We start from the raw sequence: 26,935 nt of genomic DNA, 5'->3' as shown, positions 1-26,935 counted from the left end.
ATGACAGCTCTTTTTTTTCAGCACTCATGGCATATAATTAAGAGGGATGTGGTTGAGCTGGTGAACAATTTTCTTCTCACAGGAAATATGGATCAACGTTTAAATATGACTAATATTTGTATGATTCCGAAAGTAGAGAGACCCACAAGGATGACGGAATTACGGCCGATAAGCCTTTGTAATGTTGGTTATAAGATTATCTCGAAGGTTTTATGTCAACGATTGAAAATTTGCCTACCAAGACTGATTTCGGAGACACAATCGGCATTTGTGGCGGGTAGGTTAATATCGGATAATATACTTATCGCGCAGGAAATGTTTCATGGACTGAGGACAAATAAGTCATGTCAGAACAAATTTATGGCAATCAAAACGGATATGAGTAAGGCATATGATAGGATTGAGTGGAAATTCATTGTGGCACTTTTACACAGAATGGGATTTGATCCTCGATGGGTTAATTTGATGCTGGAATGTATCTCTTCGGTCCAATATAGGGTACTTATCAATGGGCAGCCACAGGGACTTATTATTCCTCAACGAGGTCTACGGCAGGGGGATCCTCTGTCTCCGTATTTATTCATTATGTGCACTGAGGCATTAATAGCGAATATTAAGAGGGCAGAGAGAGAGAAACAACTTACTGGTTTAAAGGTGGCGCGAGCGTGTCCAGCAATCTCTCATTTGCTATTTGCAGATGATAGTCTATTCTTTTGTAAGGCAAACAAGGAGGAGTGTCAAACTATTCTTAGGATTTTACAGGAATATGAGGCTGTCTCAGGGCAACAAATTAATTTCCAGAAGTCCTCAATTCAATTTGGGCATAAGATTGAAGAATCAATTCGTCAAGAGTTGAGAGATATTCTGGGAATCCAAAACATAGGAGGCATGGGATCCTATTTGGGGTTGCCAGAAAGTCTTGGAGGGTCTAAGGTACAGGTTTTTGGTTTTGTTCAGGAACGTTTGAATAATAGGGTTAATGGATGGACATTCCGATTTTTTACTAAAGGAGGAAAAGAGGTAATTATTAAATCGGTGGTGACGGCTTTGCCCAATCATGTTATGTCTGTTTATCGGTTACCGAAGACTACAGTTCAAAAATTAACAAGCGCAGTTGCTCGGTTTTGGTGGAGCCCAGGAGGAAGTTCTAAAGGTATGCATTGGAAATCATGGGATAAATTATGTGAAACCAAAGATAACGGTGGGTTAGGTTTCAAGGATCTTATGGATTTTAATACGGCAATGCTTGGAAAGCAACTATGGAGACTGATGGAAAAACCAAATACTCTATTCTCAAGAGTCTTCAAAGGACGGTATTACAGGAATGCTTCACCCCTGGAACCGATTCGTTCTTCTTCTCCGTCATATGGCTGGAGGAGTATCATTTCTGCTAGATCTCTGGTTTGTAAAGGACTAATTAAACGGGTGGGAACAGGTTCGTCTATCTCTGTATGGAATGATCCTTGGATCCCAGCCACTCGCCCGAGACCAGCAACCAAAAATTTCCCCAACTTTTATCCGGACCTTACAGTGGATTCCCTCATAAATTCGGAATCTCGCTCATGGAATTTACAGGTAATTAGGACTCTTGTGGATCCTGCGGATGCGAAAATAATTGAAAGTATTCCTTTAAGTAGGAATCAGTTTGAGGATAGGAATGGATGGCATTTTACTAAAACTGGAAAATATTCAGTCCAATCAGGCTATCAAGTGGAACGGATTTATCCGGATAAGGAAAAACCACCAGTTTTTTATGGCCCTACAGTGGATATACTTAAAGCTTTCTGTTGGAAAGTTCGGTGTCCCCCAAAAATAAGGCATTTTTTATGGCAACTTCTCTCAGGATGTATATCGGTAATGAAAAACCTCAAGGCAAGAGGGATAAATGGAGATACATTTTGTGCTCGATGCGGAGAGCCTGAAGAATCAATTAACCATGTATTTTTTGAATGTCCACCGGCACGCCAAGTGTGGGCATTATCCAAGATTCCGTCAGCTCCGAATTTTTTTCCTACTTCTTCATTGTTTGCTAATATGGATCATCTATTTTGGAGAGTCCGGCCAAAGATGGATGATCATCAGTTTGCATGGATTTTATGGTATATTTGGAAAGCTCGAAATAACAAAGTTTTCAGTAATTTGGATATGGATCCGAGGGATACTCTTCAATTAGCTGAAATAGAATCATCACTTTGGGCAGAAGCACAGGTGGGAAATGACCCAACGAGAGGGCTTTCGGTACCGATCAATGTTCCCCTAGTGACACAAGGTCGATGGTGTTTTATGGATGGTTCATGGAAGGATAAGGATACGTTCTCAGGACAAGGCTGGTATAGTACTTTACCAGGGTTTGATGGGCTGCTAGGGGCAAGGAATGTAAGGGCATGTCTTTCACCCCTTCATTCGGAGATAGAGGCGTTGATTTGGGCAATGGAATGTATGAAGAATTTAAGACAGTTTCAGGTAACGTTTGCAACGGATTGTTCTCAATTGGTGAAGATGGTTTCGGAACCAGAAGAATGGCCAGCATTCGAAAGCTATTTGGAGGACATAAAGCTTCTCAAAGGAAGTTTCCTCAACTCTGATATAGTTCATGTACCTCGGACAGCGAATCTTCGGGCAGATAGTCTAGCACGCAGTGCTAGGAAACAATCGTCCTTTGTCGTTCACATGGATGCGGAGTTACCGATTTGGTTTACAGAGTCATCATGAGTCTGTAAATTCTTTGCTGTCAAAAAAAAAAAAAAAAAAAAAAAAAACTTTTATAAGATTTACATAAATATAAACAAAACATTGTGTTTTATATCTTTTACAATGAAATTCATTCTAACTTTTATCCTTTTCTCAATATTTAAGTGTTATATTATATTCGTGGATCACACCCAAAATTACGTATATAAGATCTCGATACAAAAATAAAAAGTAAAGAATTTAATATAAATAATTGCTTGAGTTTTATTATTATTATTGTTGTTTTATTTTGAATTTTTTATAATACTTTTTATTATATGTATTTCATGTAAAATGTTATAGTTTTCTGTTTTGAAAGTTGTTTAGTAATTAAAAATAATGATTAAATCTAAAGTATAATATATGAATTATGTGATTGTAAATTTTTCTTTAAAAATAAGATTCATTTAATTTTTTTTACTTTCTTTAAGTTTACTAAGTGTATTTTGGTAGTTATTTTTCATTAAAAATTGATTGTTTAATGTCTAAATATTTACAAATAAATAAAATAAAAATTTTAAGAAAAGAATCTACAAATAAAGTTTTGTGAAACTATTACAAAACAAACAAATATAAATTGATATAATGATTTACGACATGTGATCACTCTAAATACTAAAATTATGTAAGTACTAATTTTATAAGGTTAAGCAATTTTAACTTTGTGGAAAAAAGAAGTAATTTTTAACGTAGAGAAAAATGAAATAACTAAGAAGAAATGAATTGAAATTAGATCTAGTGGGGTGAAGTTATATATAAGTGTTTGAACAAATACAAAGAAAATATGGTTGAACTTTTTGGGGAAACGTTGTTTAATTTTGAGTTTTTGTTGTACATTTGTAAAGAAAAACAAAATTTATTCCAATAAAGAGAACAATAGCTGTAAACATATCCTTTAGTTTTACATCAATTAAATGCTCTAAGCTATTGTTTCTAGTTTTATTGAATATGCACGGTACAATACAATTATTTAGGATAAAGAAGTTTTCTACTATAAATCTTTACTCGTCTTTATATTCTTAGCTTCCAAGTCATAGTCACCATCTCTATTACATCTACCATCAATTTCTCTCCTGACCCCGTCTTGCGTTGTCATAGGATCCTCCAGTATCTCGTCTAACTTCTGCAATGGGCTACGGCCCTCCTGAAAGAAGCATAAGTACTATGTCATCATATCCATAAACAAAGAACACATGACATTTGTAAATGAAACTGACCTACGGGTTCTAGGCCTGTCCCTCAAAGGTGACTGGCGGAAATACAATTGCCTATTTTCCTCTTGCTCAGAAGATTTTGATAGCATCATAGTAAAAAATCATGGCAGCATGACCATCATCATTGCTTTTGGGAGGCCAAGCTTTTACTGAATGTTGTCTAGATGCAGATGTTCACTGTCCTAATCATATCATCCAGAGCAGATCTCATGTTGGCTCCCAACCATTACCCTCTGGATAGAAACATGGACGGGATCTTGTTACGAATATAAGAAGCTGACTTCCCAACATATTCATTTCCACTAAGATGATGAATATCTTCTTCCTAGGAATCCCATATCAAAACACGTTTTCTACCCGAACCACTCATTCTCACTCACATGTAGTTAGGCCGCGAACTATAATTGAATATCTAAGAAGATAATCTGCAGAGAGATATGTAGGAAAAAAGAGATTAAATACGCAATAAAGTGAAACTTACGTGAGAGTTGAAGAAGGAATCTTACGTGAATTCATAAGCCGTGTTCGTATTCAGGGAAACCAAGCTCCACTTTAGGGAAAAAGGCTGCATCTTTTACGAATAATCCTGCAGGATTGGAAGGATTTTTCCAAAGGGTACAACAACTTTCTTTGCATATCCTCCTCCAGAAAGAAGAGCATAGATCTGAGACAAATAGGGCAGTGTTGTCAGAAAGTTTAAGAATTTAATCTAAGCATATGTAGAGGATTTGAAGGCAATCCAACATAAACTGGACAAAGCTTAATCAACAGTTAAACAGATGAAAACAAATTGCAATAAAAAACTAATCCAACACTATCTTAATTGTTCCATCAGTGTATACTAAGTCAATAAGAACATGAAATGAGCACCAATCAGCATATTTACACCAATCCTATAATCAATCTCATATATATCAAAGGAACTGAACACAGACTGAGTATTATAATTCGTAACCACAATCTTGTAAACTTAGTAATCTCTACCTGGTTTCCGACTTTCCGGTGAGTGACAGACATGAACGATGGATTCGATGGTTATGGAGCACTGGATACCAATGGCAAGGGATAAAGACAGGTGGTGGAGAGTATCAGTGTGACTCAGAGCAGTTCCTTCAACTATAATAAGAACCTCATCTCCATACACTTCTGTCTTCCACTTCTCGGAGTTGCAGAACCTCTGACGTTCCTGGCTCGAGATCATGATTGCCTTAATTCTCTGTCAATGAAAACCAAAGCAAGGGTTTAGAAAGAACTTTAGAAAATTAGATGAAGATTAAAAGATCTAAAGAAAATATTCTTCATAACTTAAACTCACCAGAAATAAAATTAGATTGACGGTTTTGTTTGGTGAAGGGGAGTAGCTAAAAGCAAAAGGATATATGTATAAGGTATAAAGATGAAGGAATAGAAAGAGTTTTCGTGACGTTCGAATGTTTCCGTAAGAGCACCATTATTCTAGAGACCCTAAATGGGTCTTTTATTTGTGCTCCATTGCAAGTTTTTTATTTAATGGTTCTTTTAAATAAATAGTTTTAATTAAACACCAATTTTTTTTTTCTTATTAAACTGGAACTTTTTCTTTAAACATAGTATATATCATATTTTAAACATTGATTTTAAAATAAAAACATAAAAAATAAAAACGAAAGAATTTGTTTGATGACTTTGTGAGAAGAATAGAGACGACTAACCTCAGGATATCATATCTCATAATCTCAGGATATCAAATAATCGCTTGATTTGCACCGTCAGGATCGAGAGGTAGGATATTATAATGGACATACAACTGTGTCTTTTCTGCAACCTTGTCTTGAGCTTCCAAAATCCGAAAAAACAACTAACATCATTGTAGCGTTGCACAGGAGATGGGAAAAAAGATAAATGTATCAAAGAGAAAACATTATCTCTCGGTCAACCTTAATAGACTGTGTAAGATTAACAGCCTTCAACACCTCAAACAAAACATTAGCAGTTTGGTATGCCTTTGCCAGCTGATGAATTAACAGCAAGTAAAACCATCAGTTAATGAATTTGATGCTCTCAAACAGTGAGAGAACACTAATTGACATTTTGAAGTAAGTTTAGACAAACCGGTCGGCCTTATCAGCAGCATTTTGCAAAGCTTGAATATACTTCTTATAGTAATGTTGATAAAAGCTCTGCATCTCACGGGCTTCACTTTTCTTAACCCTGCCCATCAGTGTAGGATCATGTTCCTGCACCAAAAATTAAAGAAAAGGTAAGAGCACATTTAGTTTAAAACAAAGAGATCTTCCTAAATCTGACACAAGCACAAGCTAAGCAGGACTATTTTGAAATAAAGGCTCACTCTTTCAAGACGCTGTAAGAGTGCAGTCTTAAACTGCCGAACACCTCTTCCACTGGAGGTGGGATCCAGCCTGTGAGCTTTCTCGAACGCATAGAACCGACCTAAGAGGAGAGAGCAAAAATAAACAATAAAATCCCAATGAGCAGACACAACAGATCACTTGCCAAAATAGCAAGGAGGGCAAGTGGTTACAGGGAAAAGCAACTCTAGGGTTGCTAGATTCAACCTCATTAGCAACACGGAGAATAGGGGCAATCTCAACAAGCAAGGACGGAACAACTTGACTATCGAATGATTCTCCGAGATTACCAACTGTCTGAGTCCTCATGATCCGTCGCTGCTGAGGTTGGGACGGTCCCTGGTCAGGACCACCACCTCTCGAAGCCGTCATTGCTACCTTAAACCTCCAGGTTAATAAAGGTTCCTATTTGAAGCAAAACACCACATTAGAGACGATAATGAAAAACTAAGGGTTTAGATCAAGGAAGAGAACATACAGAGATAGAGAGAGATCCGGAAGAAACCCTAACAATGATTTCGTCGCCCATACTCTCTACAAAACACACACCCAAACCTAAAATAAAAAGGTAAATCAGATAAGAAAAACAAAAGGAAAATGAGCAGTGTATGATATTATTCAACTTACTGCTCATATTAACATCATATTCGAATGATAACATTGGTTATGCTGCAGAAGCCGTTAGATCCGGGCCCCGATCCTCCTTCGTCGAGAACGGCGCAGATCTCCTCCGCACGGCGGAGTTACTCGGTGATTAAGCTCATTCAATGGATTCCTTTCACAAAGAAGAAGGTGAAATGAATCCATTGAATGAGCTTAATCAAGGATTCAGTTAGTAGTGATTTACTGGTGGAGATGAATCGAAGAGCTGAGAAACGGAAGAGATGGAAGTTGCAAAGCCACGGGAAAAAAATAGGTCTACAAAAGTCGGAGACAGCTCTTGTGGCGAAGTCAAAAAATGGGCTACACTATAACAGCCCAAACAACAAACAAAATCCACCGAAAGCCCAAACAATTGACTTAATAAATGACGTGGATGAAATGATGCATTCCCATTGGTGGAATTTTCTGTCCGACGTGGATGCCGTAAGAGGCCTTCATTTGCTCCTTTTAGTATAGGTTAGATAAAGAAATGTTCGCCTTCTCTCCCGTGAAGCCACATCATCAATTCGTGCGTTCTGGGAGTGACACATGTCCCATTTTATATTTAGGGACAAAATAAATGAATGCAGTTAAGGGTAATTGAACTCAACACCTCTAGCGCTGGTAATTTCTCTTAGAACCACTAGGCTAAAGTCACTTTTTATAAATATGTGGCCGCGAAAATACTTATTATCGTGTCAGCTGGAAGTCCATGCTTCTTCTGCTCGTGGCCAGGGCCGACACTGAACTGACGTCAATATGAAGATCGTGAAGTTAAAAACTTTGCTCCAAACAGTTTTGCAATGTTTCCAACCTTTATAACTTGATGCATATAATATATATCAAAATACATTTGTTGTACACGCTTTTATTAGTTTTGCTTTTAAAAGAAGGTATCTACAGTTATAAATGCTTTGTGCCAGTGTAGTAATGGTTGAAAAATCTCTATACATATGTCATTTTAAAATAACACTCAACTTCTATATATAGTCAATACATATGTCCATGTTATATTCTAGACTAAATATTTTCTCTTTTAAAAATATAGAAAACAATTTTTTTAGTCTACAAGCAAATGTTGTAGAGCAAGTATGCAGTATACAAAATAATATATATTTAAAATCCATACACAAAAACATAAAAGTTGTTATAAGCCTCTTTCTGACACATGCACACTCCACTATGAATAAGAATTAGAAAAAAATAGTATTGTCATCAAACTTTATCACAAATCCACATTTGTACATCTATAATTATGAGTTGGACAATTAGTTAATTTGATACAATACCAAAGCAAGAATAATCGAAAAACAACTATACCACTGCATACTAATAAGTAAGACATAACAAATAACCAAATTCTTGAATCTTAAAACAAAATTCAACTCGAGCATTTAGTGAATATCAAATTAACTAATATCCCGCCCGTAGGGCGGGCCGACCCTAGTTATATATATAACAAATTAAATACCAACAATGTATTTTTAAAGAACAGGAATTAGAACTGTTAGAAAATAATGTTTACAAACCTTATCAACTAAGAGATCAATTAGAATCATGTCTGTTTGATTAAATTATATTCTCTCTGTTTCTTTTTGTAAGATGTTTTAGCATAAACACATAAATTAATATTTTTTTTAATAAAATCACTTGATTACAACAAAAAAGTTACTAAAAATAGTTAATCATTGTTATTCTGAACAAATAAGACAAAAACTACACATTAACTATTAATATTTTAATCTATTGTTTTAATAGTTTTGCATAGAAAATTTCAAAACCTCATACAAATTGAAACAAAACTATCTTCTAAAACATCATACAAAACACAAAAGGAGGGAGTATTAGTTTTATCTTAAATAGAGTAATTCAAGAAATAATTTTCTTGTCCACCTTCAAGAAGTGAAATAAAATGTAAGATAAATAGAAGGAGTACAGTCACTAGAACAAAAAACTATGTTTGATAATTTACCCATTTGGTTTATAGATTCTGAGCGCCAAAGAGTCTATGAATCTTCCAACTATACTAAGAACTAGGTTATGATCCGCGTCGCAGAACGAACATTATGTATACAAATATTTTTCACATATTATTATTTATTTTGTCTTTATTTACGCATTATATGTATAATTAAATTAGAGTAAGTACATGAATTAAAACAATACTTTTTGTTTTTTTGCTTTAATTGTTTTGGTAAATAAATCAAAATAATCTTTTTATTTATTTTATATAATATATAATTAAATTTCAAAAATATTGACATCAATATATAATATATATATTTAATATAAATTTTATTATTGGGCCTTTCTCCTCATACGATTTTATTACTAATTTCATATTTGCTGAAATAAAAATGTTTAAACCATTAATCACAAAATTTTCTAAGTGACATTTTTTTCAATGCAAATTTTAAAATTAAAGTATTAAGCTCTCAGTAATTTTTCAATACAAATTTCAAAATTAACATATTTGTGTATTTTATATGGTATTTATATATATTTAATATAAATATCTATTAAATGAAACTTCATATTCATACGTTTTTATGATCATATATCTTGTTATACAATAAAATTTAAACTATTTTATCAAAAAAATTTCAGTGCGGGACTTTAAACATTTTTAGTGATTTACAATCATTTTAAAAAATTCAAAATATAACATATACGAAAAATAAATTTTTTTATTATATGACTGATGTGATTTTTAAATTTATTGTAACAATACAAAATTAAAAATTCTTATCATATATATATATATATTATTCACAGTAATTAATTGTCATATATATGTTAATCATATTAGATAATTTCACAGCTTTTATTTAAGAGGATTTTACAAGTTAACTAGATTAAACAAATTTTATCAAATATTTTACACTGATTTTCATTATTTCTGTATAGGATTCTATTGACTGTTATTAACTTTTAAAGTAAAACATTAATAATGGTGGTAGAAGAAATAGAAAGAGAAAATTTCAATCATTAAAGAGGATGGTTTAACAGGACCATTTCAATCATTAAATAAAATAAAATATTTTTTTATAATTTCGAAATATGTTTTTAACTTTGAAATTTTAATATAAATTTTTTCGATTTTTTCCAAATTGTTTATTTTAAAAAATACTTTTTGAAATTCAAAAAAAATTTTTAAACTATTTTAAATTTTTTTACCTTCATTAAATTTTTAATATTTAATTTCTATTTTTAAAGTTATGATATGTGTTATGTTAAAGTTGTGATTTTTATTATTTCATTATTCAATTTTGTGTGTTTTTGTATGTGAGTGTATTTTATTACATAGATTTCAAAAATCTTAGGGGTATAGATGATATTCTCAAATTTGAGTCTTATGAGTAAAAACAAAGAAAATTTATATCACAATAACAATAGAATTTAATAGAATCTTAAGATCAATGAAAACTAAACTTTTCCAATAACAAAAGATTTTGAGTGAAATTTAAAAGTTTGCACTTATTAGGAACATGAACTTTTGTGGAATTTGATGATTTTAATTGTTGAGAGGATTTTACAAGTTAACTAGATTAAACAAATTTTATCAAATATTTTACACTGATTTTCATTATTTCTGTATAGGATTTTATTGACTGTTATTAACTTTTAAAGTAAAAAATTAATGGTGGTAGAAGAAATAGAAAGAGAAAATTTCAATCATTAAAGAGGATGGTTTAACAGGACCATTTCAATCATTAAATAAAATAAAATATTTTTTTATAATTTCGAAATATGTTTTTAACTTTGAAATTTTAATATAAATTTTTTCGATTTTTTCCAAAATTGTTTATTTTAAAAAATTCTTTTTGAAATTCAAAAATATTTTTTAAACTATTTTAAATTTTTTTACCTTCATTAAATTTTTAATATTTAATTTCTATTTTTAAAGTTATGATATGTGTGTATGTTAAAGTTGTGATTTTTATTATTTCATTATTCAATTTTGTGTGTTTTTGTATGTGAGTGTATTTTATTACATAGATTTCAAAAATCTTAGGGGTATAGATGATATTCTCAAATTTGAGTCTTATGAGTAAAAACAAAGAAAATTTATATCACAATAACAATAGATTTTAATAGAATCTTAAGATCAATGAAAACTAAACTTTTCCAATAACAAAAGATTTTGAGTGAAATTTAAAAGTTTGCACTTATTAGGGATAAGTATCCTACATCGGAAATTCAAAGGGACCTTAAGTAATATATAAAGGGTTATGCCCAATCCACTAATCACCAATTGTTTTTAAGTCAGAAGCCTATATTAAACCCGAATTTAACATTATATCAGAGCCTATATCCTAAATATCCTAAACTCCTTATTAATATAACCCTTTCGACCGGGTATAAATGTAGTGATTAACCCTTCCGGGCCGGATATACAAGTCGTATTAAAACTCGCTCGGTTAAGTATAAATGTCATAAAGTTCCGAGATTTTTGGCTGATAGAAGCTATAATCTCGAAGAGGGGTATTAGGGATAAGTGTCTCATATCGAGAATTCAAAGGGACCTTAAATAATATATAAAAAGATTAGGTCCAGTCCACTAATCACCAATTGATTTTAAGTCGGAAGCCCATAATAAATCTGAATCTAACATCACTTTAATAACAATAGATTCTACTCAGATTTTAAAAATTCATAAACCAATAACAATAGAATCTCAAAATTTAATAATTCCTCTAAAATTCTTCAACCAATAACCCCATTCTATTGATAAAACATGATTTTGTTAAAACATAGATTTGGGATACTAGAAAATTATTACTAAAACTGTTAAGCACATTAATTATAACGAGGCAATGTGTATTTTGATTGGTTTGAACGCCTTAGGAGCTAAATGCATCTCATTAAGACAATATAAATTGTAAAGGGTTGAGCCTCAGCCTTCATATATATTATTTTATGATTTCAAGTTTTTTTATAACAGTCATCTCTACTATATAAAAAGAACTAATTTAGAGACTCCTAAAACTGTCGAGATAAGACAAAATATTCACAACCAATGAAACTGACACATCAACTATTAAGTGGACAAAGCAAACCCGATATATATTTTAAAAGCGGGACATTTGCTAAAAACAACCCAAATATTCAAGTCAAATCTAAAAGTGTACCCCACTTTCAGTCAAATGCAAAACCAACCTAAAAGGGTAGTGAAAATACTAGTTAACCCTTATGACCAAACAAAAAAACAGAAATGTATTTTACGTTTCTATCCTTCGGAAGTCTACACGTAATAAAAGAAGTCTACATATATATAGATTTCCTACGATGTCTACCTTATAGACTTATTTTGTAGTCTACACTCTAATTTGATCTAATAATTTAATTTTGAAAATGTATAAAAATAATTATTGTGATATTTTTAACTAATCATCAATATAATGGATAATATGAACTAAATAAATTAAAATTTCATATAATTGAACAATTTTGAAGAATATATACTAATTTGGTTATCATGTGTTAGACAATGTTCATAGTTTAGAAACAAAATGTTCTTACATGTTATGTCTTTTAGTAGTTGATTTCATAGGGTTGGATTTTAGATTTTGTTTTTTTTATTGTTTTGTTATCTTAAATCTGCATAGTAATGTTTAGTAGTTTATATTTTGTACAATTGAGACTTTTTGATTATCAAGCAAAACATTTAGCGTTTGAGATTTGTGGTTTAGGGTTTAGGGTTTCGTAGACCTACAATAAAGTCTATTTATCTGTAGACGTCCTTTTCAGTCTATTTTATTGGTATTTACAAAAAATCTTAAATTTTAAATTAAATTTAGGGTATAGTAGACGTCTTTTTGGTCTACTAGGATACAATTGATTAATTTAGGGTATAGTAGACGTCTTTTTTAGTTTAATAAGACCTGAAATTACAAAAAAGATTGATTAAATTTTGTTTTTATGGAAACGGAAATGATATCATATATTAAACTTATTATAAAAATAAAGAAAAAATAAATAAATTATATATATAAATAAAGAACAAAAAATAATTTATATAAATATATAAATATATATATAAAAAATTGTAATAGACATACCGATTGTAGACCTACTTGTGTGTCTACGGAACCGGAAACAATTTAATTTAACCAAAATAATATAATCTAACAAGTATTAAACCAGAAAAGTTTTAACCTAACCGGATAACTTTCCCGACATATAAATACAATTTTTAGTCTTCATTTGGTAAAAAAAGACAAACCCTAGCGGCCGTTACTCTCTCTCTCTCTCTCTCTCTCTCGGGCGATTTCCGGTGAAGTCAACCCGTTTCTGCCGCTTACACTGGTTGCCGTCCCGCTGCTGCTGCTATATCTTCCCTCTGTAAGGTAGTAGTCTTCGATTTGTTCTGTTTCATGTTGATTCACAGATTTTGGTCTTTGTTGAAGTCTTTGTCGATGTCGTGTCTCGTCGTCGTTGTCAGAGTCGTGTCGTAGTCGTGCCGTTGTTAAGTAACTTTTTGCTTTTTTTTTCAGATCTGAGCCGGCGAAGGAACATTGTGTATGTATGTCTCTCTATCCAACTGTTGAGGTAATTTTCTCTTTATCTGGTTCATGTCTTGTGTGAATGTACAAACTGATTCGATAAATCTCAGAGTTCAGTTTTGTTTTACCCGTAAGGGCCTGGTTTAAGTTCGAGTGGTTGTTTTTTTGCAGCTTTTGAAGGGCTTGAGAAAGAAGAGGGCCACCTCAAAACAACTAATCACAACAATATTGTAACTTCAGCTCGTAATATTCACTGAACTTGATAGTTAATCCTTGGAGTTTTCCCTTGACATTTCTAGTCTGATTTTTCCTTGCAGGTTCAACTTCTCTACTCTTTTCAAGAGAAATCATGAGTAGGCTATAAGCAATCTAGCTAGAGTAGTGATGATTCTTCTGCCATAACCGGCATTGACAGCTTGCTGGCAAGTGAGGTGCCTATCGGTTATCAGGCTGGGACTTTCACTTTAGAGGACTGACCTACAGTCCTGGCATGGCTCGGTCTAGGTTGGTCCCACTTTTAATTCTGTTAATCATAAGAGCAAAAAAAGATTTGAGTCTTACTTTGTTTATTTGTTTGTTTAACAGGCGTTTAAGAGAGATTCTCCACCGGTTGTAGACTTCAATAGCGATCTTGAAACTCTCTGAGACGAGAAAATTGCAAGAAGGCGGAAGCTTTGTATCCACTGTCAATACTGTATCACAACCAACTGTTACGGACATTGCAGGTTTCTAATTTTTGTCTTTTATTAATGCAAATTGATTTTTAGATTACCGAACTTATGTTTTCTAGATAGACATAGCTTTTATAGATCCATGAGTGTGTATTAAAAGTCAACTCTCCTCTGTTTAATTTTGCAGCATCAGTATGTCTATGGAGTTCTTGTATTTTAAGCCATGGCCACATTCATTGGCCAAGTCTATGTTCTATCGTTGATTGCACTCTTTGTGGCCGCTTCAACTGCCCTGATTGTGCAACCATTTTTTGGCTAGAATTGGAGGATATGAAGTTTTTGGTAATAGGTGTTTGTATTATATGCCTTTGTACTAGCTATATTGTATTGTGCTTTTGTATCACTGCTGTATTATGTAATTTTCTTGGATATTCTGTACTGAAGTGTACTCGACCGAAAGTAGACTTGTTTAATACAACTCCAAATGAATACATCAAAGTTAAGACTCACAGTTCAACAAAATGTCATCACGTAACACAACTTAAAAGCAATAAAACATGGCACATAATACTGACTCAAGACCACAAATTCAATATAAGTTTATAAGTTTCACACTTGTCTATCTCTATTGTAAAATTATGTGCGGTAAGGAGTAAATAAAAACACATAAATACTAATAATCAACATAAGAGAGTCCCATTCTAATATTTCTGATTTTTTTCTCAAGGTACGTAGAAATGATCTTACATATCACTCTTCCATAAACTAACATTCTTCAACCACAACAAGTATTCTCTTTTCACTTTTGAAATTATAAAGTAGACTTATAAAGACATCTACACTTATTAGCTAACTAGATAGTAAAATCAAAATGTTGGTAATTTAATAATTATAAAAGATTATATTTTCAAAATACCTCAAGACCATTAAGATTAACTAACGCACACTGTCAAACTAAAAAATCTTGAAAATACATTACGAATAATACACAAATCCATCTTTTATAGATTTTTCTATGTAGACTTTATAATCCGTCTACATAATAATAGACTGTTTTTTCAGTTTACGTTTGTAGACTGTCAAGTTAGTCTATAATTAGGGTTAGTTTTTGCAATTGAAAAATCCATGGGTTATCATTTGTATTTAAAAAAAAAGTTATGATTTTATATGAGTAGACTTTATTTTCAGTCTACATTTTGAAAAAGTTAGTTTTTGCAATTGACCAGAATTCAACCAGAATTTGATTTTCCAAAGGAGACTTCATTTACAGTCTACATTTTTTAATTTTTTAAAACAGGTTAGTTTTTGCAATTGACCAAATTTGACTTTGTACAAATAGATTGATATGAACGTCTACACATGTGTAGACTTCAACTGAAGTCTACCCCAAATTCGAAAGGTTAGTTTTGCATTTGACCAAAATAAAAAAGTAGACTTCATATGCAATCTACGTTTTTTTTTCCTGAGAATAGTAGACTGAATATGAAGTCTACACTATTTTTTGATTCGGTCAACTATATAATCTTTTAGTCAAATACAAAACTAACCTATTCAACGGAGTTAAAGTTTTGGTCAAATGCAAAATTGACTTTTTGTAGACTTTCATAGCAGTCTACATAATGTAGACTTCTCGTGAAGTCTACTATGAAAAGTCAAAAGTTGCATAGAGTTTGGCCAAATGCAAAAACTAACCTCTTTACGTAAACTTCTTAGTAAGTCTACCTACTTTTTTGTTTTTGTTTTCAAAGGTTAAGATGCAGACTTCTAAGGAAGTCTACTATACAAAAAAAATTATTTTGGTCAATTGCAAAAGTAACCTGTGCGTTGAACAATAGATCGCATCGTACGTCTACACATAAGAGTAGACATACAAAACAGTCTACTATCGCGACACAGATATGAAAAATGACAAAAACCCAGTAAATAGTTATCTTTTTTTTTGTGTAAAGCTCGTTTCCACCATTTACCACCGTCCAAGCTCCAAATATGACCAAAAAGAACCACCTTTTTCGACTAACCACTGAATAAACTCGAAAATATGAAAGTTTAGATTACAAAAATGGAAGTTATGAAAGATTTTCAGATGAAAATGAAGAGGAAATGAGAGAAAATGAAGATTTGTTAGTTTAGAAAGAGAAAAAAGTGGTTACAAATTGAATTCTTGAGGTTTTAAGAGCTCAAAAATGGTGGTTTATGGTGGTTGGAAAATTGATGATAATGGTATTGTTGTAAATAAGAAGAAATGTTTAGGGTGTAATAGGTTTTTTCTCATTTTCAAAATTATTAAATAATTATTTAATAATGGCACTTTGGTAAATAATTGAAAAACATAAGGAGGATTTGGAACTTTCAAGGATGAATAGTAATGACAAAAAAAAAGAGGTTGGTTTTGGAATTGACTCCAAATTTTAGGTTGATTTTGAAAAAAGCCCTTTAAAAGCCTGTATTTAGTTTAATTATTGTTTTCTTAACAGAGACCCTATTATCGGCCCAAAAATTCAGACAAAAACTTCTCTTCGTCCCTTCGTGACTTCGTCTTTAGAGATGTCAACTGGACGGGCTGGGTGGATTTGGGCATGTCCAGATGAACTTAGTTTTTTTTCTAGACGTTTTTGGTCGAATCTCAAATAGGATCATGTCCAAATAGGACCATAACCAAATAGAACCATGACCAGTTAGACTACCTATGGGGTCCAGACGTCCACTTAATGTAAAAAATATAATTTTCAATTTAAAAGATGTACAAATTCTAAATTTCATATATAACATCTTAAACTTACTTAAACTCCATAGTTTACAAAAAATACTTAAAGTTTTAAACTTAAACTTAAACCTAAGATTAAACTCCATGTTTTACAAAAGGTACTTAAACTTAAACTCTCATAGTTTACAAAAGATACTTAAAATCTTAAACTTAAACTTAAACTCCATGTTTTACAAAAGGTACTTAAACTTTCATGCTTCATTTCTTCACTTAATCTCACTTCTTTATCTTCTTTATTCCACTTTCTTCTTTAGAATCACCTAACATGAGCATAAACATGTAAGCAAAATCATCACAAACAAATGAGCACACAACTTTAGTAGTACCATCAGAAAATTTATCTCCTATAATGTCAAAATGCTTCCAACACTTTGAATGCCTTCGATTTTTACCTCTACTCTCAACCACATTTGTAGAATCATCTTGTACAGAATCAGGATCATGATCATCTTCGTTCTGATCCATCATCTCATCAGCACTCAAATAGGCATCATCATTTAGGTTAAAATATCCTCATTCATCTGAACAAAAGAGATTAAAGACAACCATTACAGTCACAAAAGATATTAATCAAACAATTGCACATAATACACAATAAAAATCATTTCATTCCTTATTTCACAGCCACCAATATCAAACTCAATATCAGAACATACAGTCACATAAACGAAAGCTAAACAGTGGAAGAGAGTGATGAGTCACTTTAAATTAGAGAGGATAGACTGGGACTGGGAGTAGTGAGTTCGAGCTCTTATTTGGTTCCAAATCTTGAAGCCTGCATAAACAAGATGATAACAAACTTAGCATTTAGTTGAGCGACAAATCCATATCAACATGAAGAACCCATCAACAGACCCATCAAACCTAGAATCGCAAACTCATCAAACCCAAAATCAGAAACATAAACAAGTCAAACCAATCAATAAAAACAACTTTATACATTGAATCTAGAAAGACTCATCATTAAATCCCTAAATTGAGAGAGAGAGACTACAACAAACCTGAAACAAACCGGCTAGATAGAGAAGAAGATGAAGTGAAAAAACGGAAGAGGATAAAGTGAAGAAGCTTGAGTTACAAGAGTGAAGAAGATGAAGTGAAGAAGCTCAAAATCGATTTCTCTCGATTATGATTTTGATTATAATTTTTCCCCAAATATGTTAACCCTAGATATTTTTAAGATTTGGGCCGCCCAGTGTCCATGTGGTTTTGCCCGTTTGGGCTACGGGTGTATTTGGACGTCGCCTATTTGGACAAAATATTTTCCTGGACATATTTGGGCGTGTCCATTTTAGTCCAAATTGATGTAGACATGGGTTACCCATGGACAGCTTGCCTATTTGACATCCCTATTCGTCTTCTACATTGTTTAATGCGATACACTTAACCTCTCGCACGATCATTAGTGAAATGGCTCCCGTCAATATGGCTCCCTACATCAAATCGTCCAAAAAGTGACGCTCTTCACATCCCTTATTTTCTTCCTATATATTTTCGTCTGATTTTTTTTTGCATCTTACGCTATCTTTTTACATCCGGTACGTTTACGTTTTATATTCCTTTCTAACTTTTCAATTATTCAATACATTGAGTTTTGAGGCATCTCTACTCTTTGCGTTTCTCCTTGATGATGGTTATGAGCTAAAAGCTATGTTTGTTACTTCATATTCAATATGTTTATTATTTTGCTGTCCAGGCGGATACAAAGCTTAGAGAAACGACAAAGAGGCTGGAGAAGCAACTAAGGTAACCTCTGTTTCCTTTCAGGCAAGTTTTAATTTTTCTTTCCCGACTTTTTCTGGGGTTTTTACCTGAATCATATGATAATAAACCTTACTAAAACCTCTGTTTCCTTTCACTGCGGATCAGTACAGGAGCTGATTCAATCAGCAAATGCCCGAGAATTTGTAATCCGATGTAAAAAAAAAACAGATGTGTTTGGGGAAGTTCTTCCTCATGCTTGCAAACTAATGACTGATGTGTTTGATAATGTCATTCAAAAGGTCTGTTCCTACTTGACCCTATGTCTTACATTGCATTGCCCGTCAGACTATCTCTTTTGTTTATTATTTATTTGATCTGCTTCAGTTTTCTAATACTGCAAAACATCATGGAGAACGGTATTCGCGGATCAACTCATGGGACCGATCGTACTACTTAGTCTGCAGATATATGATTGCAGAATAATACAAAAGGTACAAAACCACTACATTCTGTCTGGACTGAAAGAATAGTAAAAATGGTGTACTGAGGGGTGAAAATTTATTCTGCTGTAGGGCTATTCATGTCATAAACCTTTTATCTGGGAGTTAGTTTATCACGTGTACTTGTGACGGCCAGCCCATGAGATGTGTTCGAGACAAAAACGGAAACCATGTGAGACAGAAATACATCGATAAAATTTCTGCAGACAGATTTGGATTCATGTTAGCTGCATTTCGTGGCCAAGTTTGCTCGCTCTCTATGGATCCTTATGGCTGCCATGTGAGCCAGAATACATCTATTTTTCTTCTCCTTATTTTGGTAGATTATACTTAGAATATTTCATTTTGAAGAAAAATATGAAGCAAACCATTGGAGAGCATGTTTCTTTATTTTTTTGAAGAATTTCAAATTTTGAAGAAAAAAAGAAGTTAACCATATATTTTATTTTTGTTAGGACAAGAAGATCAAATATAAGAAGCCCAAACATACTAGACCCGTTAATCATAACAGCCCATAACTTATGAACTTGGACCTACTTATACGCATCAACGGTTAATAAAGGCCCGTTTATTCGGCTTCCTTAAACACCAAAGCCAGTACAATCAATTTACGATAGTAGCCTTCTTAACCTTCTTCACCGTATAAAACTTCACAATTCACACTCTCCATTAATCAAATCAAATCAAAATCCTTAGGGTTTTCTTCCTACAATCGGAGAAGAGATTACAAAGGAGAAGATGAGTTCCTACGAAGCTAATGGAGGTGAAAACAAAAACGAGAATTACGTAGCTCTGGAGAGCTCGCCTTTCAATTCTCTTGGTGGCGAAGACTCCAAGTCTCGAGTATGTACTCTTCACACCTTCTTTGTTCGATTCAGTTGCCTTTTGTTTTCCTTTGCGTTGCGTTGCATTGCATTAGGGTAATGAAAGTTCAAGATTGGGTTGGGATTCAAAGCTTAAGTAGAGCATCTTGAATTGTATGATGTCATGTGTTAGAAGCCTTTGACATTTGTATCTCTGCAGCAGGATGTTGAAAAGGAATCTTCAAGAAGCAGGGACAGAGGCAGGAATAGCAGAGATAGAGATGGGAAGGTAGACCGCCATCGAAGAGATCGTCATAGCAGAGAACGTAGTGAGAGAGATGATCATCATCACACAAGAAGTCAAAGGTATACTGATAGTGTGTTGTTATGTTTCTGGTCAATTAGTGTTTCGTTCTTTAAGTTGATGGTGTCATCATTTATTGGCAGGAGGAGGTCTCGCGATCGAGAGAGAGAGGAGAGACACAGGCGACGTTCACGCTCTCGATCGAGAACCCGCTCTGAACGTAGGTCAAGGTCTGAACGTAGATCACGTTCACGGTCAAGGACACGCTCCAAGAGGTACCTTGGCTTCTCTGTTATATTCTACCTTCATTGGAGAGTATCCATACGTGTCTCGAGGGTTTAATCTTTGTGAATTGTATGAACACAAAGAATGTAGTGTCATCTTTGATGTTTATACATATATTTATTTATTTCATAGTTGTTTCTACTGATGTCTGACCTCTTAATTTATGCCCTTTCAGCAAGAGGGTAAGTGGATTCGATATGCCGCCCCCTTCTTCTGCAATGTTGGCTCCTACTACCGTTGCTGCAGCAGGTATGTCCTTCATCATCTACTCAACGTTATTATATTCCTTAACTGCTTGTTGTTTTTGATTTGTACGTAGTTTTGGAAACTTCATAGTCAATTACACGGTGTGACTTTGGTAAGCTGCATTCTTTATTGCAGATCCATGCTCTCTCCATAGGATGTTTTACTTTTTTTTTTGTTCCCTGGTGAAATGGTTCTGGAACTGAGTGACTTTCTTTTTTTTGTCTTTTTGGTGGTGTTTGTTTGTGTCTTGTCTTATTGTAGTAAGAAGGCTATGTTGGGTTAGTTTCCCCACATGCGGACAATGAGCCGACCTCTCTAGCGTATAATAGTACAAGGAGCAATCAGTGCAACGGTTGTCATGGGTATTCTTCATCTTCGACTGGCAGCTATATGGCTGTTTTCTAGCCTTAAACAAATTTTGACATTGCATTTATACTTTTCATATTTTAAAGTTCATAAGATGTTGGTTTGTTTATTCTGTAATCAGCGGGTTTAGTTGGTAGGAAGGTGTTCTTTGCAGCTCCGTACTTGTTGATTGGTCTCTGCTCATCCGGAAAGTAATAATTTCTGATGATTTCTCTTTGTTCTAGCAGGCCAGGTTCCTAGTGTGCCAGCTACTCCTAATATTCCTGGGATGTTCCCCAACGTGCTCGCAATGGTCCCTAATCAGGTATAGATCTGTACTTTTGCTTGCGTCTCTTTTAGTTTTTTTTTTCTTGTTTTTATGCGAACGTACTTATACCTTCTCATTATTTCTTCTCACCTAGCAACTGGGAGCGCTTCCTTTATTGCCATTTCAGGCAATGACTCAGCAGGTAAGATCTATTTTATTGTTTGGTTCTTCACCTTTTATCAAGATTGACTTCCTAATACTGTGTTATGATCGCAGGCAACTAGGCATGCTAGACGAGTCTATGTTGGTGGCCTTCCACCCACTGCAAATGAACAGGTTTTGTTACTTTTTGTCTGTTATAGTCATTTTAAACCACAAACTTTGGCAATATCATTGTATGAGTACTGAGAATCGAACTTCATATTGTAGTCCATTGCAACTTTCTTTAGCCAAGTGATGTCAGCGGTTGGGGGAAACACTGCTGGGCCAGGTATCGAAACTTCCATTGTTTTTTTTGTCTTATACCTTTGACAAGGCTAGACAATAACTCATTCTCTCTTTTCATTCATAGGCGATGCGGTGGTGAATGTTTATATAAACCATGAAAAGAAGTTCGCCTTTGTGGAGATGAGATCTGTTGAGGAGGCTAGTAATGCAATGGCATTAGACGGAATTATATTAGAGGTGATTCATTATCTTTTTCTCATTTTAGATGTACAGTCTTATTCTTTTTTATTTATTACAATATGTATTGTGTGTATTAACATGTTACCTATGTTCATCTCCAGGGGGTTCCTGTAAAGGTGAAGAGGCCTACTGACTATAATCCATCCCTTGCTGCAGCTCTTGGTCCGAGCCAGCCTAATCCCAATCTCAACTTGGCGGCTGTTGGAGTTTCCTCGGGGTCTACTGGTGGGCTTGAGGGTCCGGACCGCTTATTTGTGGGTGGGATTCCTTATTACTTGACAGAGGATCAGATCAGGGAGCTCTTGGAGTCCTTTGGGCCGCTAAAAGGTTTCAACTTGGTTAAAGACAGGGAAACTGGAAACTCGATGGGATATGCATTCTGTGTATTCCAGGATCCTTCAGTCACAGATATTGCATGTGCTGCTCTAAACGGGATTAAGATGGGCAATAAGACACTTACAGTGAGGCGTGCAGTCCAAGGTGCGATTCAACCTAAGCCTGAGCAAGAAGATATATTACTTCATGCTCAACAGCAGATTGCTTTGCAGGTGAGTGTTTTACTTTATGCTTTGTCCTATTACTACTATATATCTAAACTTTCTGAATATCACTGATTTAAGTATCTATTGAACTTCTGTAACAGAGGCTTATGCTACAGCCAGGAGGCACGCCCACCAAGATTGTATGTTTGACTCAAGTGGTTACAGCTAATGTTCTTGGGGACGATAAAGAATATGAAGACATAATGGAGGACATGAGACTGGAAGGTGGAAAATTCGGTAGGCAATTTCAGTTTTTGTGTTTTTGTTCCTGAGGATCTGCCATTTTATACACACACTGGAGCTCTTTTTACATGTTTGGAACTTTTGATAATTCATTGTTCTGTGTGCAGGTAACTTGGTGAATGTTGTGATTCCGAGGCCCAGTCCTGATCATGATCCAACACCAGGAGTTGGGAAGGTTCGTTTTTCAGCTCAGAGAAGCAGTTTTTACTAATTACATGCACACAACACATCCCTCTTAATGATACTATTATATTTATACCATTGCAGGTTTTCTTAGAGTATGCGGATTTGGACAGCGCAGCAAAGGCAAGATCCAGGATGAATGGAAGAAAGTTTGATGGAATCCAAGTGGTAGCTGTGTATTACCCCGAAAACAAGTATGCACAAGGCGACTACGAAGCCTGCTGATCTTTCTTTACTTTCTTTGGACCTCTTATTAAGAAGTTTGAATCTTTTTTTTTTTTTGGGTTTTGTTGTATGGAGATATTGGTTTGTCTAGATCAGTTTAGTACTCGTCTACACACAATCAAGGTATTGGATAATGATAGTCTTTGTTTTCATTAAAACACCCCCTTTTGAGTTATGTTATTATTCTCTTACCGGTTAGAAATTACCAAACAACATCAGATTATATACACAATCCATATTAGTAACCTAAAGTACACAATATTTTTCGCTTTCCTGCCTCGAAAAAATTGTATGGTGACTTCTTCGAACAGATTTATATCACTGGCATAGCAGTTACAAATTTGTTCTAACTATCCGTTAATTTTGATGAAGGAGAACATAAAACAACTAGCACAGATTTATAACACCGGCATGATTTGCGCAGTTACAAATTTGTTCAAGTATTATTTTTAAGAAGGAGAACATAAAACAATTAGCACCAGTGGTCTAGTGGTAGAATAGTACCCTGCCACGGTACAGACCCGGGTTCGATTCCCGGCTGGTGCAAAAGAGCTGTGAAGATTTAGGCTTCAGCGATGGTTGGGTCCATCGCATTCATCTGATATCTTGGATGTGGAATTTGCCATACACTGAGCTCTTCCTTTTTTTAATTCCTTCTGAACAGTACAAGTCGGTGATAGACTGATAGCTGGAGAAATCTTTATCATTTTTCTAATATCTTGGATGTGTAATTTGCCATACACTGAGCTCTTGCTTTTTTTTTATTCCTTTTTTTCTATCATTTCTGAACAGTACAAGTCGGTGATAGACTGATAGTTGGAGAAATCTTTATCATTTTTGGATGGAAATGGCTACTGTGTTGTCGAATCACTAATCTTGATTTCGTAAACACATACCGTAGCAAACCAAAAATTGATTAATTTTATTGCGACTGTTTTTTTGTGATAAAATAGACTGCAACTGTTATTTCTTTGACGGACACCATAGCAGCATAGAGACTAGACTCTCATCATGAGGAGTCCGTCCACTGCAAAGACCTCATCAGTGTGACAAGGAAGATCTTGCTTTAATTAATAATTTAATAACAAGGATGATAGACCCGTGCAGATGCACTAGGCAGAGAGAATGGTAATAGCTTATCTGACAGGAATCTCTAGGATTGAGGATCCGAACCGTATTTTTGTGTGTACTTCAGAGAGGCAACGATGAGAGAGCTTTTGCCTCATAATCTTAAATCTTTTGTTTGGATCATTTTCTTGAACAAAATGTAAAATTATTCATCAGAAAAAAAGTTTTTCTTACAACGAATGCATCCTTTGTTTAAGAACAACATTTAGATCTTCAGAGGTAGGGTAGAGATAGTGGATCATAGCTTAGTTATGTTCATCCAAGTTCATTATAAGAAGCAGATTCAGTTTAGTTGTGCGCAAGTGAAGAGTTTATTTTAATTATGGTTGTATAGATTACACAGAAAACTACTTATTTGGGTGATTTGTTTATTTTCCAAATATAAATACATTTATTACAGGATATTAATACATCAAAGGATCATGAACTTTTCTTTATCACTTTGGTTCACGTCGGCCGTCCTGATCTAATTCATAAACCGTTCTGAAGATCCCCTATGATCTAGTGCCCCAGGTTATGACACTTAGAAGGATAAGTGGCACTTGAGTTCTGAGATACTAACACGTGGGTATAAATACTAGCTTCCATAGAACTAAACCCAATCCAATCTTTGTCCGGACACAAGACATCACTGTACAGAGATGCTGTCAAATTTAAATTGTGTGCTACTATTGTTTGTATAAGAATCTTTTTTTTTTGTTTGACTAAATTTTTGCATTAAAATATAAAGGTAGCTAGAAGGCTTTTGTTAGCCCCTTCTAGTGATTACAAAATAAATCATTTGTATAATATATTATCCTCTGTAGGCATGTGCGTGTATATAAATTCAAATGAGTCATCATTTTGAATCTGATTCACCACACCTTCTACATGGCATCAGAACAACAAATCTTCGATGGAACACAAGAGGAGTCCTCAAATCCTCACTCTCCATCCATGCATGAACTAGAAGCCTTAACCGACAAGACTATTCTGAGCCACCAAGACGAGGCCAAGATAGCGTCAACAGAGTTCGAGAACATTCAGAAACGGTACCAAGATCTAATCGCCAAGCTGCCTCACGCGAAAGGATGGTTTGAGAAGGCTCCGTTCATCGGGTACTGTGGTCACTGGATCATAGAGCCTCTCCTTGCAGGTTGCCTTCACGCTCAAGACTTCTTCCAAGCACGACCCGTTGACTTTTTCATCTGTAGCTACCCAAAGTCAGGCACCACTTGGCTCAAAGCCCTAGCTTTCTCTATCGTCAACCGATCTCGCTTCGACGATTCCTCGAACCCTCTCCTCAAACGTAACCCTCACGAGCTTGTTCCCTTCATTGAGATCGAATTTGCTTTCTTTCCTCAAGTTGATGTTCTCAAAGACAAAGGGAACACTCTCTTTTCGACTCATATGCCGCACGGGTTACTACCCGAATCGATTTCGAACTCTGGTTGTAAGATGGTTTACATATGGAGAGACCCCAAAGACACTTTCATCTCCATGTGGACTTTCTTCCAAAAGCAAAAGTTTGGAAGTGGTCCTCTCAATAGTCTTGAGGAGTGTTTTGATATGTTCTGTCTAGGTTTCTCAGGGTACGGTCCTTATCTAGATCATGTCATGTCTTATTGGAAAGCTTATCAAGAGAATCCAAATAAGATTTTGTTCCTCAAGTACGAGACGATGAGAGAGGATCCTTTGCCACATGTGAAGAGATTAGCTGAGTTTATGGGTTATGGATTCACAGCTGAGGAAGAGGAGAAAGGGGTTGTTGAGAAAGTTGTGAATCTTTGCAGCTTCGAGACGTTGAAGAATCTTGAAGCCAACAAAGGAGAGAAATATAGAGAGGACATTCCTCTTAATGCGTATAAGAACAGCGCCTATTTCAGGAAGGGGAAGGTTGGAGACTGGCAGACCTATCTGACTCCAGAGATGGCAGCTCGAATCGATGGATTGATGGAAGAGAGATTCAAGGGCACAGGTTTGCTTGAACACTTTTAGTGACCACTTAGTGTTTGGGGGCAATGACTGATCCTTGTATGCTACGTCTACTTACGGCACAAGTTTGCTTATAAAATGTAAGAAGACTAATAAGTTATATACTGGAGGAATAAAATGTTGTTTCTGTTTTCATCCAAATAAATTCTGTATAAAAAAATTGCTTTGTAGCTATGCATATTTGCCTGATTTGTGGAAATCCCATATCGCTAGTTTCTTACGCCAAGCAATGAATGTATCTCAAAAGGGAGTGTATTCTGCTCTAAACATCTCATTAATTTGTGACATAAACTTTCTTACTGCAAACTTCTATTAGCAACGGTATAACCTTCTCTACCACAAATATTTTTAACTGCTGTTGGATAAAGACTCATTTTAAATGGCTTTTTCGATCAGAAGATCATAAAATTGATGAAAAATGAGTCTTTGTCCAACAGCGGTTAAAAACATATGTAGTAGGAAGGGAAGGACGTTATACGTGGATTTCACATGATTGTTTTTTTTTTTAAACTAAAAATAAATCTAGAAGAAAATAGCATCACTGAAGAAACTGTTAAACACGACAACAGATGTAAAATGTTGAAGAGGGAGCTGGTAGATTAGAAAAACAATTCAATCGTATA

At 34.4% G+C, this 26,935-nt stretch overlaps 3 protein-coding genes, 1 long non-coding RNA gene and 2 other non-coding genes across 24 annotated transcripts; 4 read left to right on the top strand and 2 right to left on the bottom strand.

The window, feature by feature from the left end:
• Nucleotides 1–3,566: 3,566 nt before the first annotated feature.
• LOC103838478 (callose synthase 3) lies at nucleotides 3,567–7,141 on the bottom strand. Of its 3 annotated transcripts, XM_033280422.1 has the most exons (12): nucleotides 6,920–7,141; nucleotides 6,771–6,847; nucleotides 6,466–6,697; nucleotides 6,274–6,374; nucleotides 6,036–6,160; nucleotides 5,861–5,942; nucleotides 5,636–5,759; nucleotides 5,260–5,305; nucleotides 4,929–5,160; nucleotides 4,451–4,608; nucleotides 3,948–4,369; nucleotides 3,573–3,874 (listed from the first exon to the last, which is right to left on the bottom strand). In XM_033280422.1, exons 1-7 carry the CDS (start codon nucleotides 6,951–6,953, stop codon nucleotides 5,652–5,654), a joined length of 759 nt encoding a protein of 252 aa, XP_033136313.1. In that variant the 5' UTR covers nucleotides 6,954–7,141; the 3' UTR covers nucleotides 3,573–3,874; nucleotides 3,948–4,369; nucleotides 4,451–4,608; nucleotides 4,929–5,160; nucleotides 5,260–5,305; nucleotides 5,636–5,651. The 3 variants fall into 3 exon arrangements, 1 of the variants encoding a protein (XP_033136313.1); XR_004451582.1 differs by having other exon boundaries at nucleotides 3,567–3,874; nucleotides 5,636–6,160; nucleotides 6,500–6,697; nucleotides 6,920–6,934; XR_004451581.1 differs by lacking the exon at nucleotides 6,920–7,141 and having other exon boundaries at nucleotides 3,567–3,874; nucleotides 5,636–6,160; nucleotides 6,500–6,894.
• A 7,169-nt stretch (nucleotides 7,142–14,310) lies between these two features.
• On the bottom strand, nucleotides 14,311–18,142 carry LOC117128091. Its single transcript, XR_004451247.1, has 2 exons — nucleotides 17,877–18,142; nucleotides 14,311–17,650 (listed from the first exon to the last, which is right to left on the bottom strand). It is a non-coding gene; the product is annotated as an uncharacterized LOC117128091 (long non-coding RNA).
• A 1,405-nt stretch (nucleotides 18,143–19,547) lies between these two features.
• LOC103838474 (splicing factor U2af large subunit B) lies at nucleotides 19,548–23,401 on the top strand. Of its 17 annotated transcripts, none has more exons than XM_033279687.1 (13): nucleotides 19,548–19,922; nucleotides 20,106–20,248; nucleotides 20,330–20,461; nucleotides 20,647–20,720; nucleotides 21,311–21,387; nucleotides 21,485–21,532; nucleotides 21,607–21,666; nucleotides 21,760–21,820; nucleotides 21,902–22,014; nucleotides 22,119–22,565; nucleotides 22,661–22,796; nucleotides 22,910–22,977; nucleotides 23,070–23,390. In XM_033279687.1, the coding sequence occupies exons 1-13, from the start codon at nucleotides 19,818–19,820 to the stop codon at nucleotides 23,208–23,210; spliced, it is 1,605 nt and encodes a 534-aa protein (XP_033135578.1). In that variant the 5' UTR covers nucleotides 19,548–19,817; the 3' UTR covers nucleotides 23,211–23,390. The 17 variants fall into 17 exon arrangements, with proteins under 17 accessions (XP_033135578.1, XP_018510638.1, XP_033135581.1 ...); XM_018655122.2 differs by having other exon boundaries at nucleotides 20,103–20,248; XM_018655130.2 differs by lacking the exon at nucleotides 19,548–19,922 and adding an exon at nucleotides 20,979–21,079 and having other exon boundaries at nucleotides 20,132–20,248; nucleotides 20,647–20,829; nucleotides 23,070–23,401.
• Nucleotides 23,402–23,650: 249 nt separating this feature from the next.
• On the top strand, nucleotides 23,651–26,453 carry LOC103838473 (cytosolic sulfotransferase 18). The gene has a single exon (XM_009114913.3). It carries the CDS (start codon nucleotides 25,209–25,211, stop codon nucleotides 26,313–26,315), a length of 1,107 nt encoding a protein of 368 aa, XP_009113161.1. The 5' UTR covers nucleotides 23,651–25,208; the 3' UTR covers nucleotides 26,316–26,453.
• TRNAG-GCC lies at nucleotides 23,686–23,756 on the top strand. The gene has a single exon. It is a non-coding gene; the product is annotated as a tRNA-Gly (tRNA).
• Nucleotides 23,760–23,847, top strand: LOC117128781. The gene has a single exon (XR_004452171.1). It is a non-coding gene; the product is annotated as a small nucleolar RNA snoR114 (small nucleolar RNA).
• Nucleotides 26,454–26,935: the final 482 nt, after the last annotated feature.

The sequence above is a fragment of the Brassica rapa genome, chromosome A09 (genome assembly GCF_000309985.2).
Source record: "Brassica rapa cultivar Chiifu-401-42 chromosome A09, CAAS_Brap_v3.01, whole genome shotgun sequence".
In the NCBI taxonomy this organism is placed as follows: Eukaryota; Viridiplantae; Streptophyta; class Magnoliopsida; order Brassicales; family Brassicaceae; genus Brassica; species Brassica rapa.
This window is presented reverse-complemented; position numbering and strand designations above follow the sequence as displayed.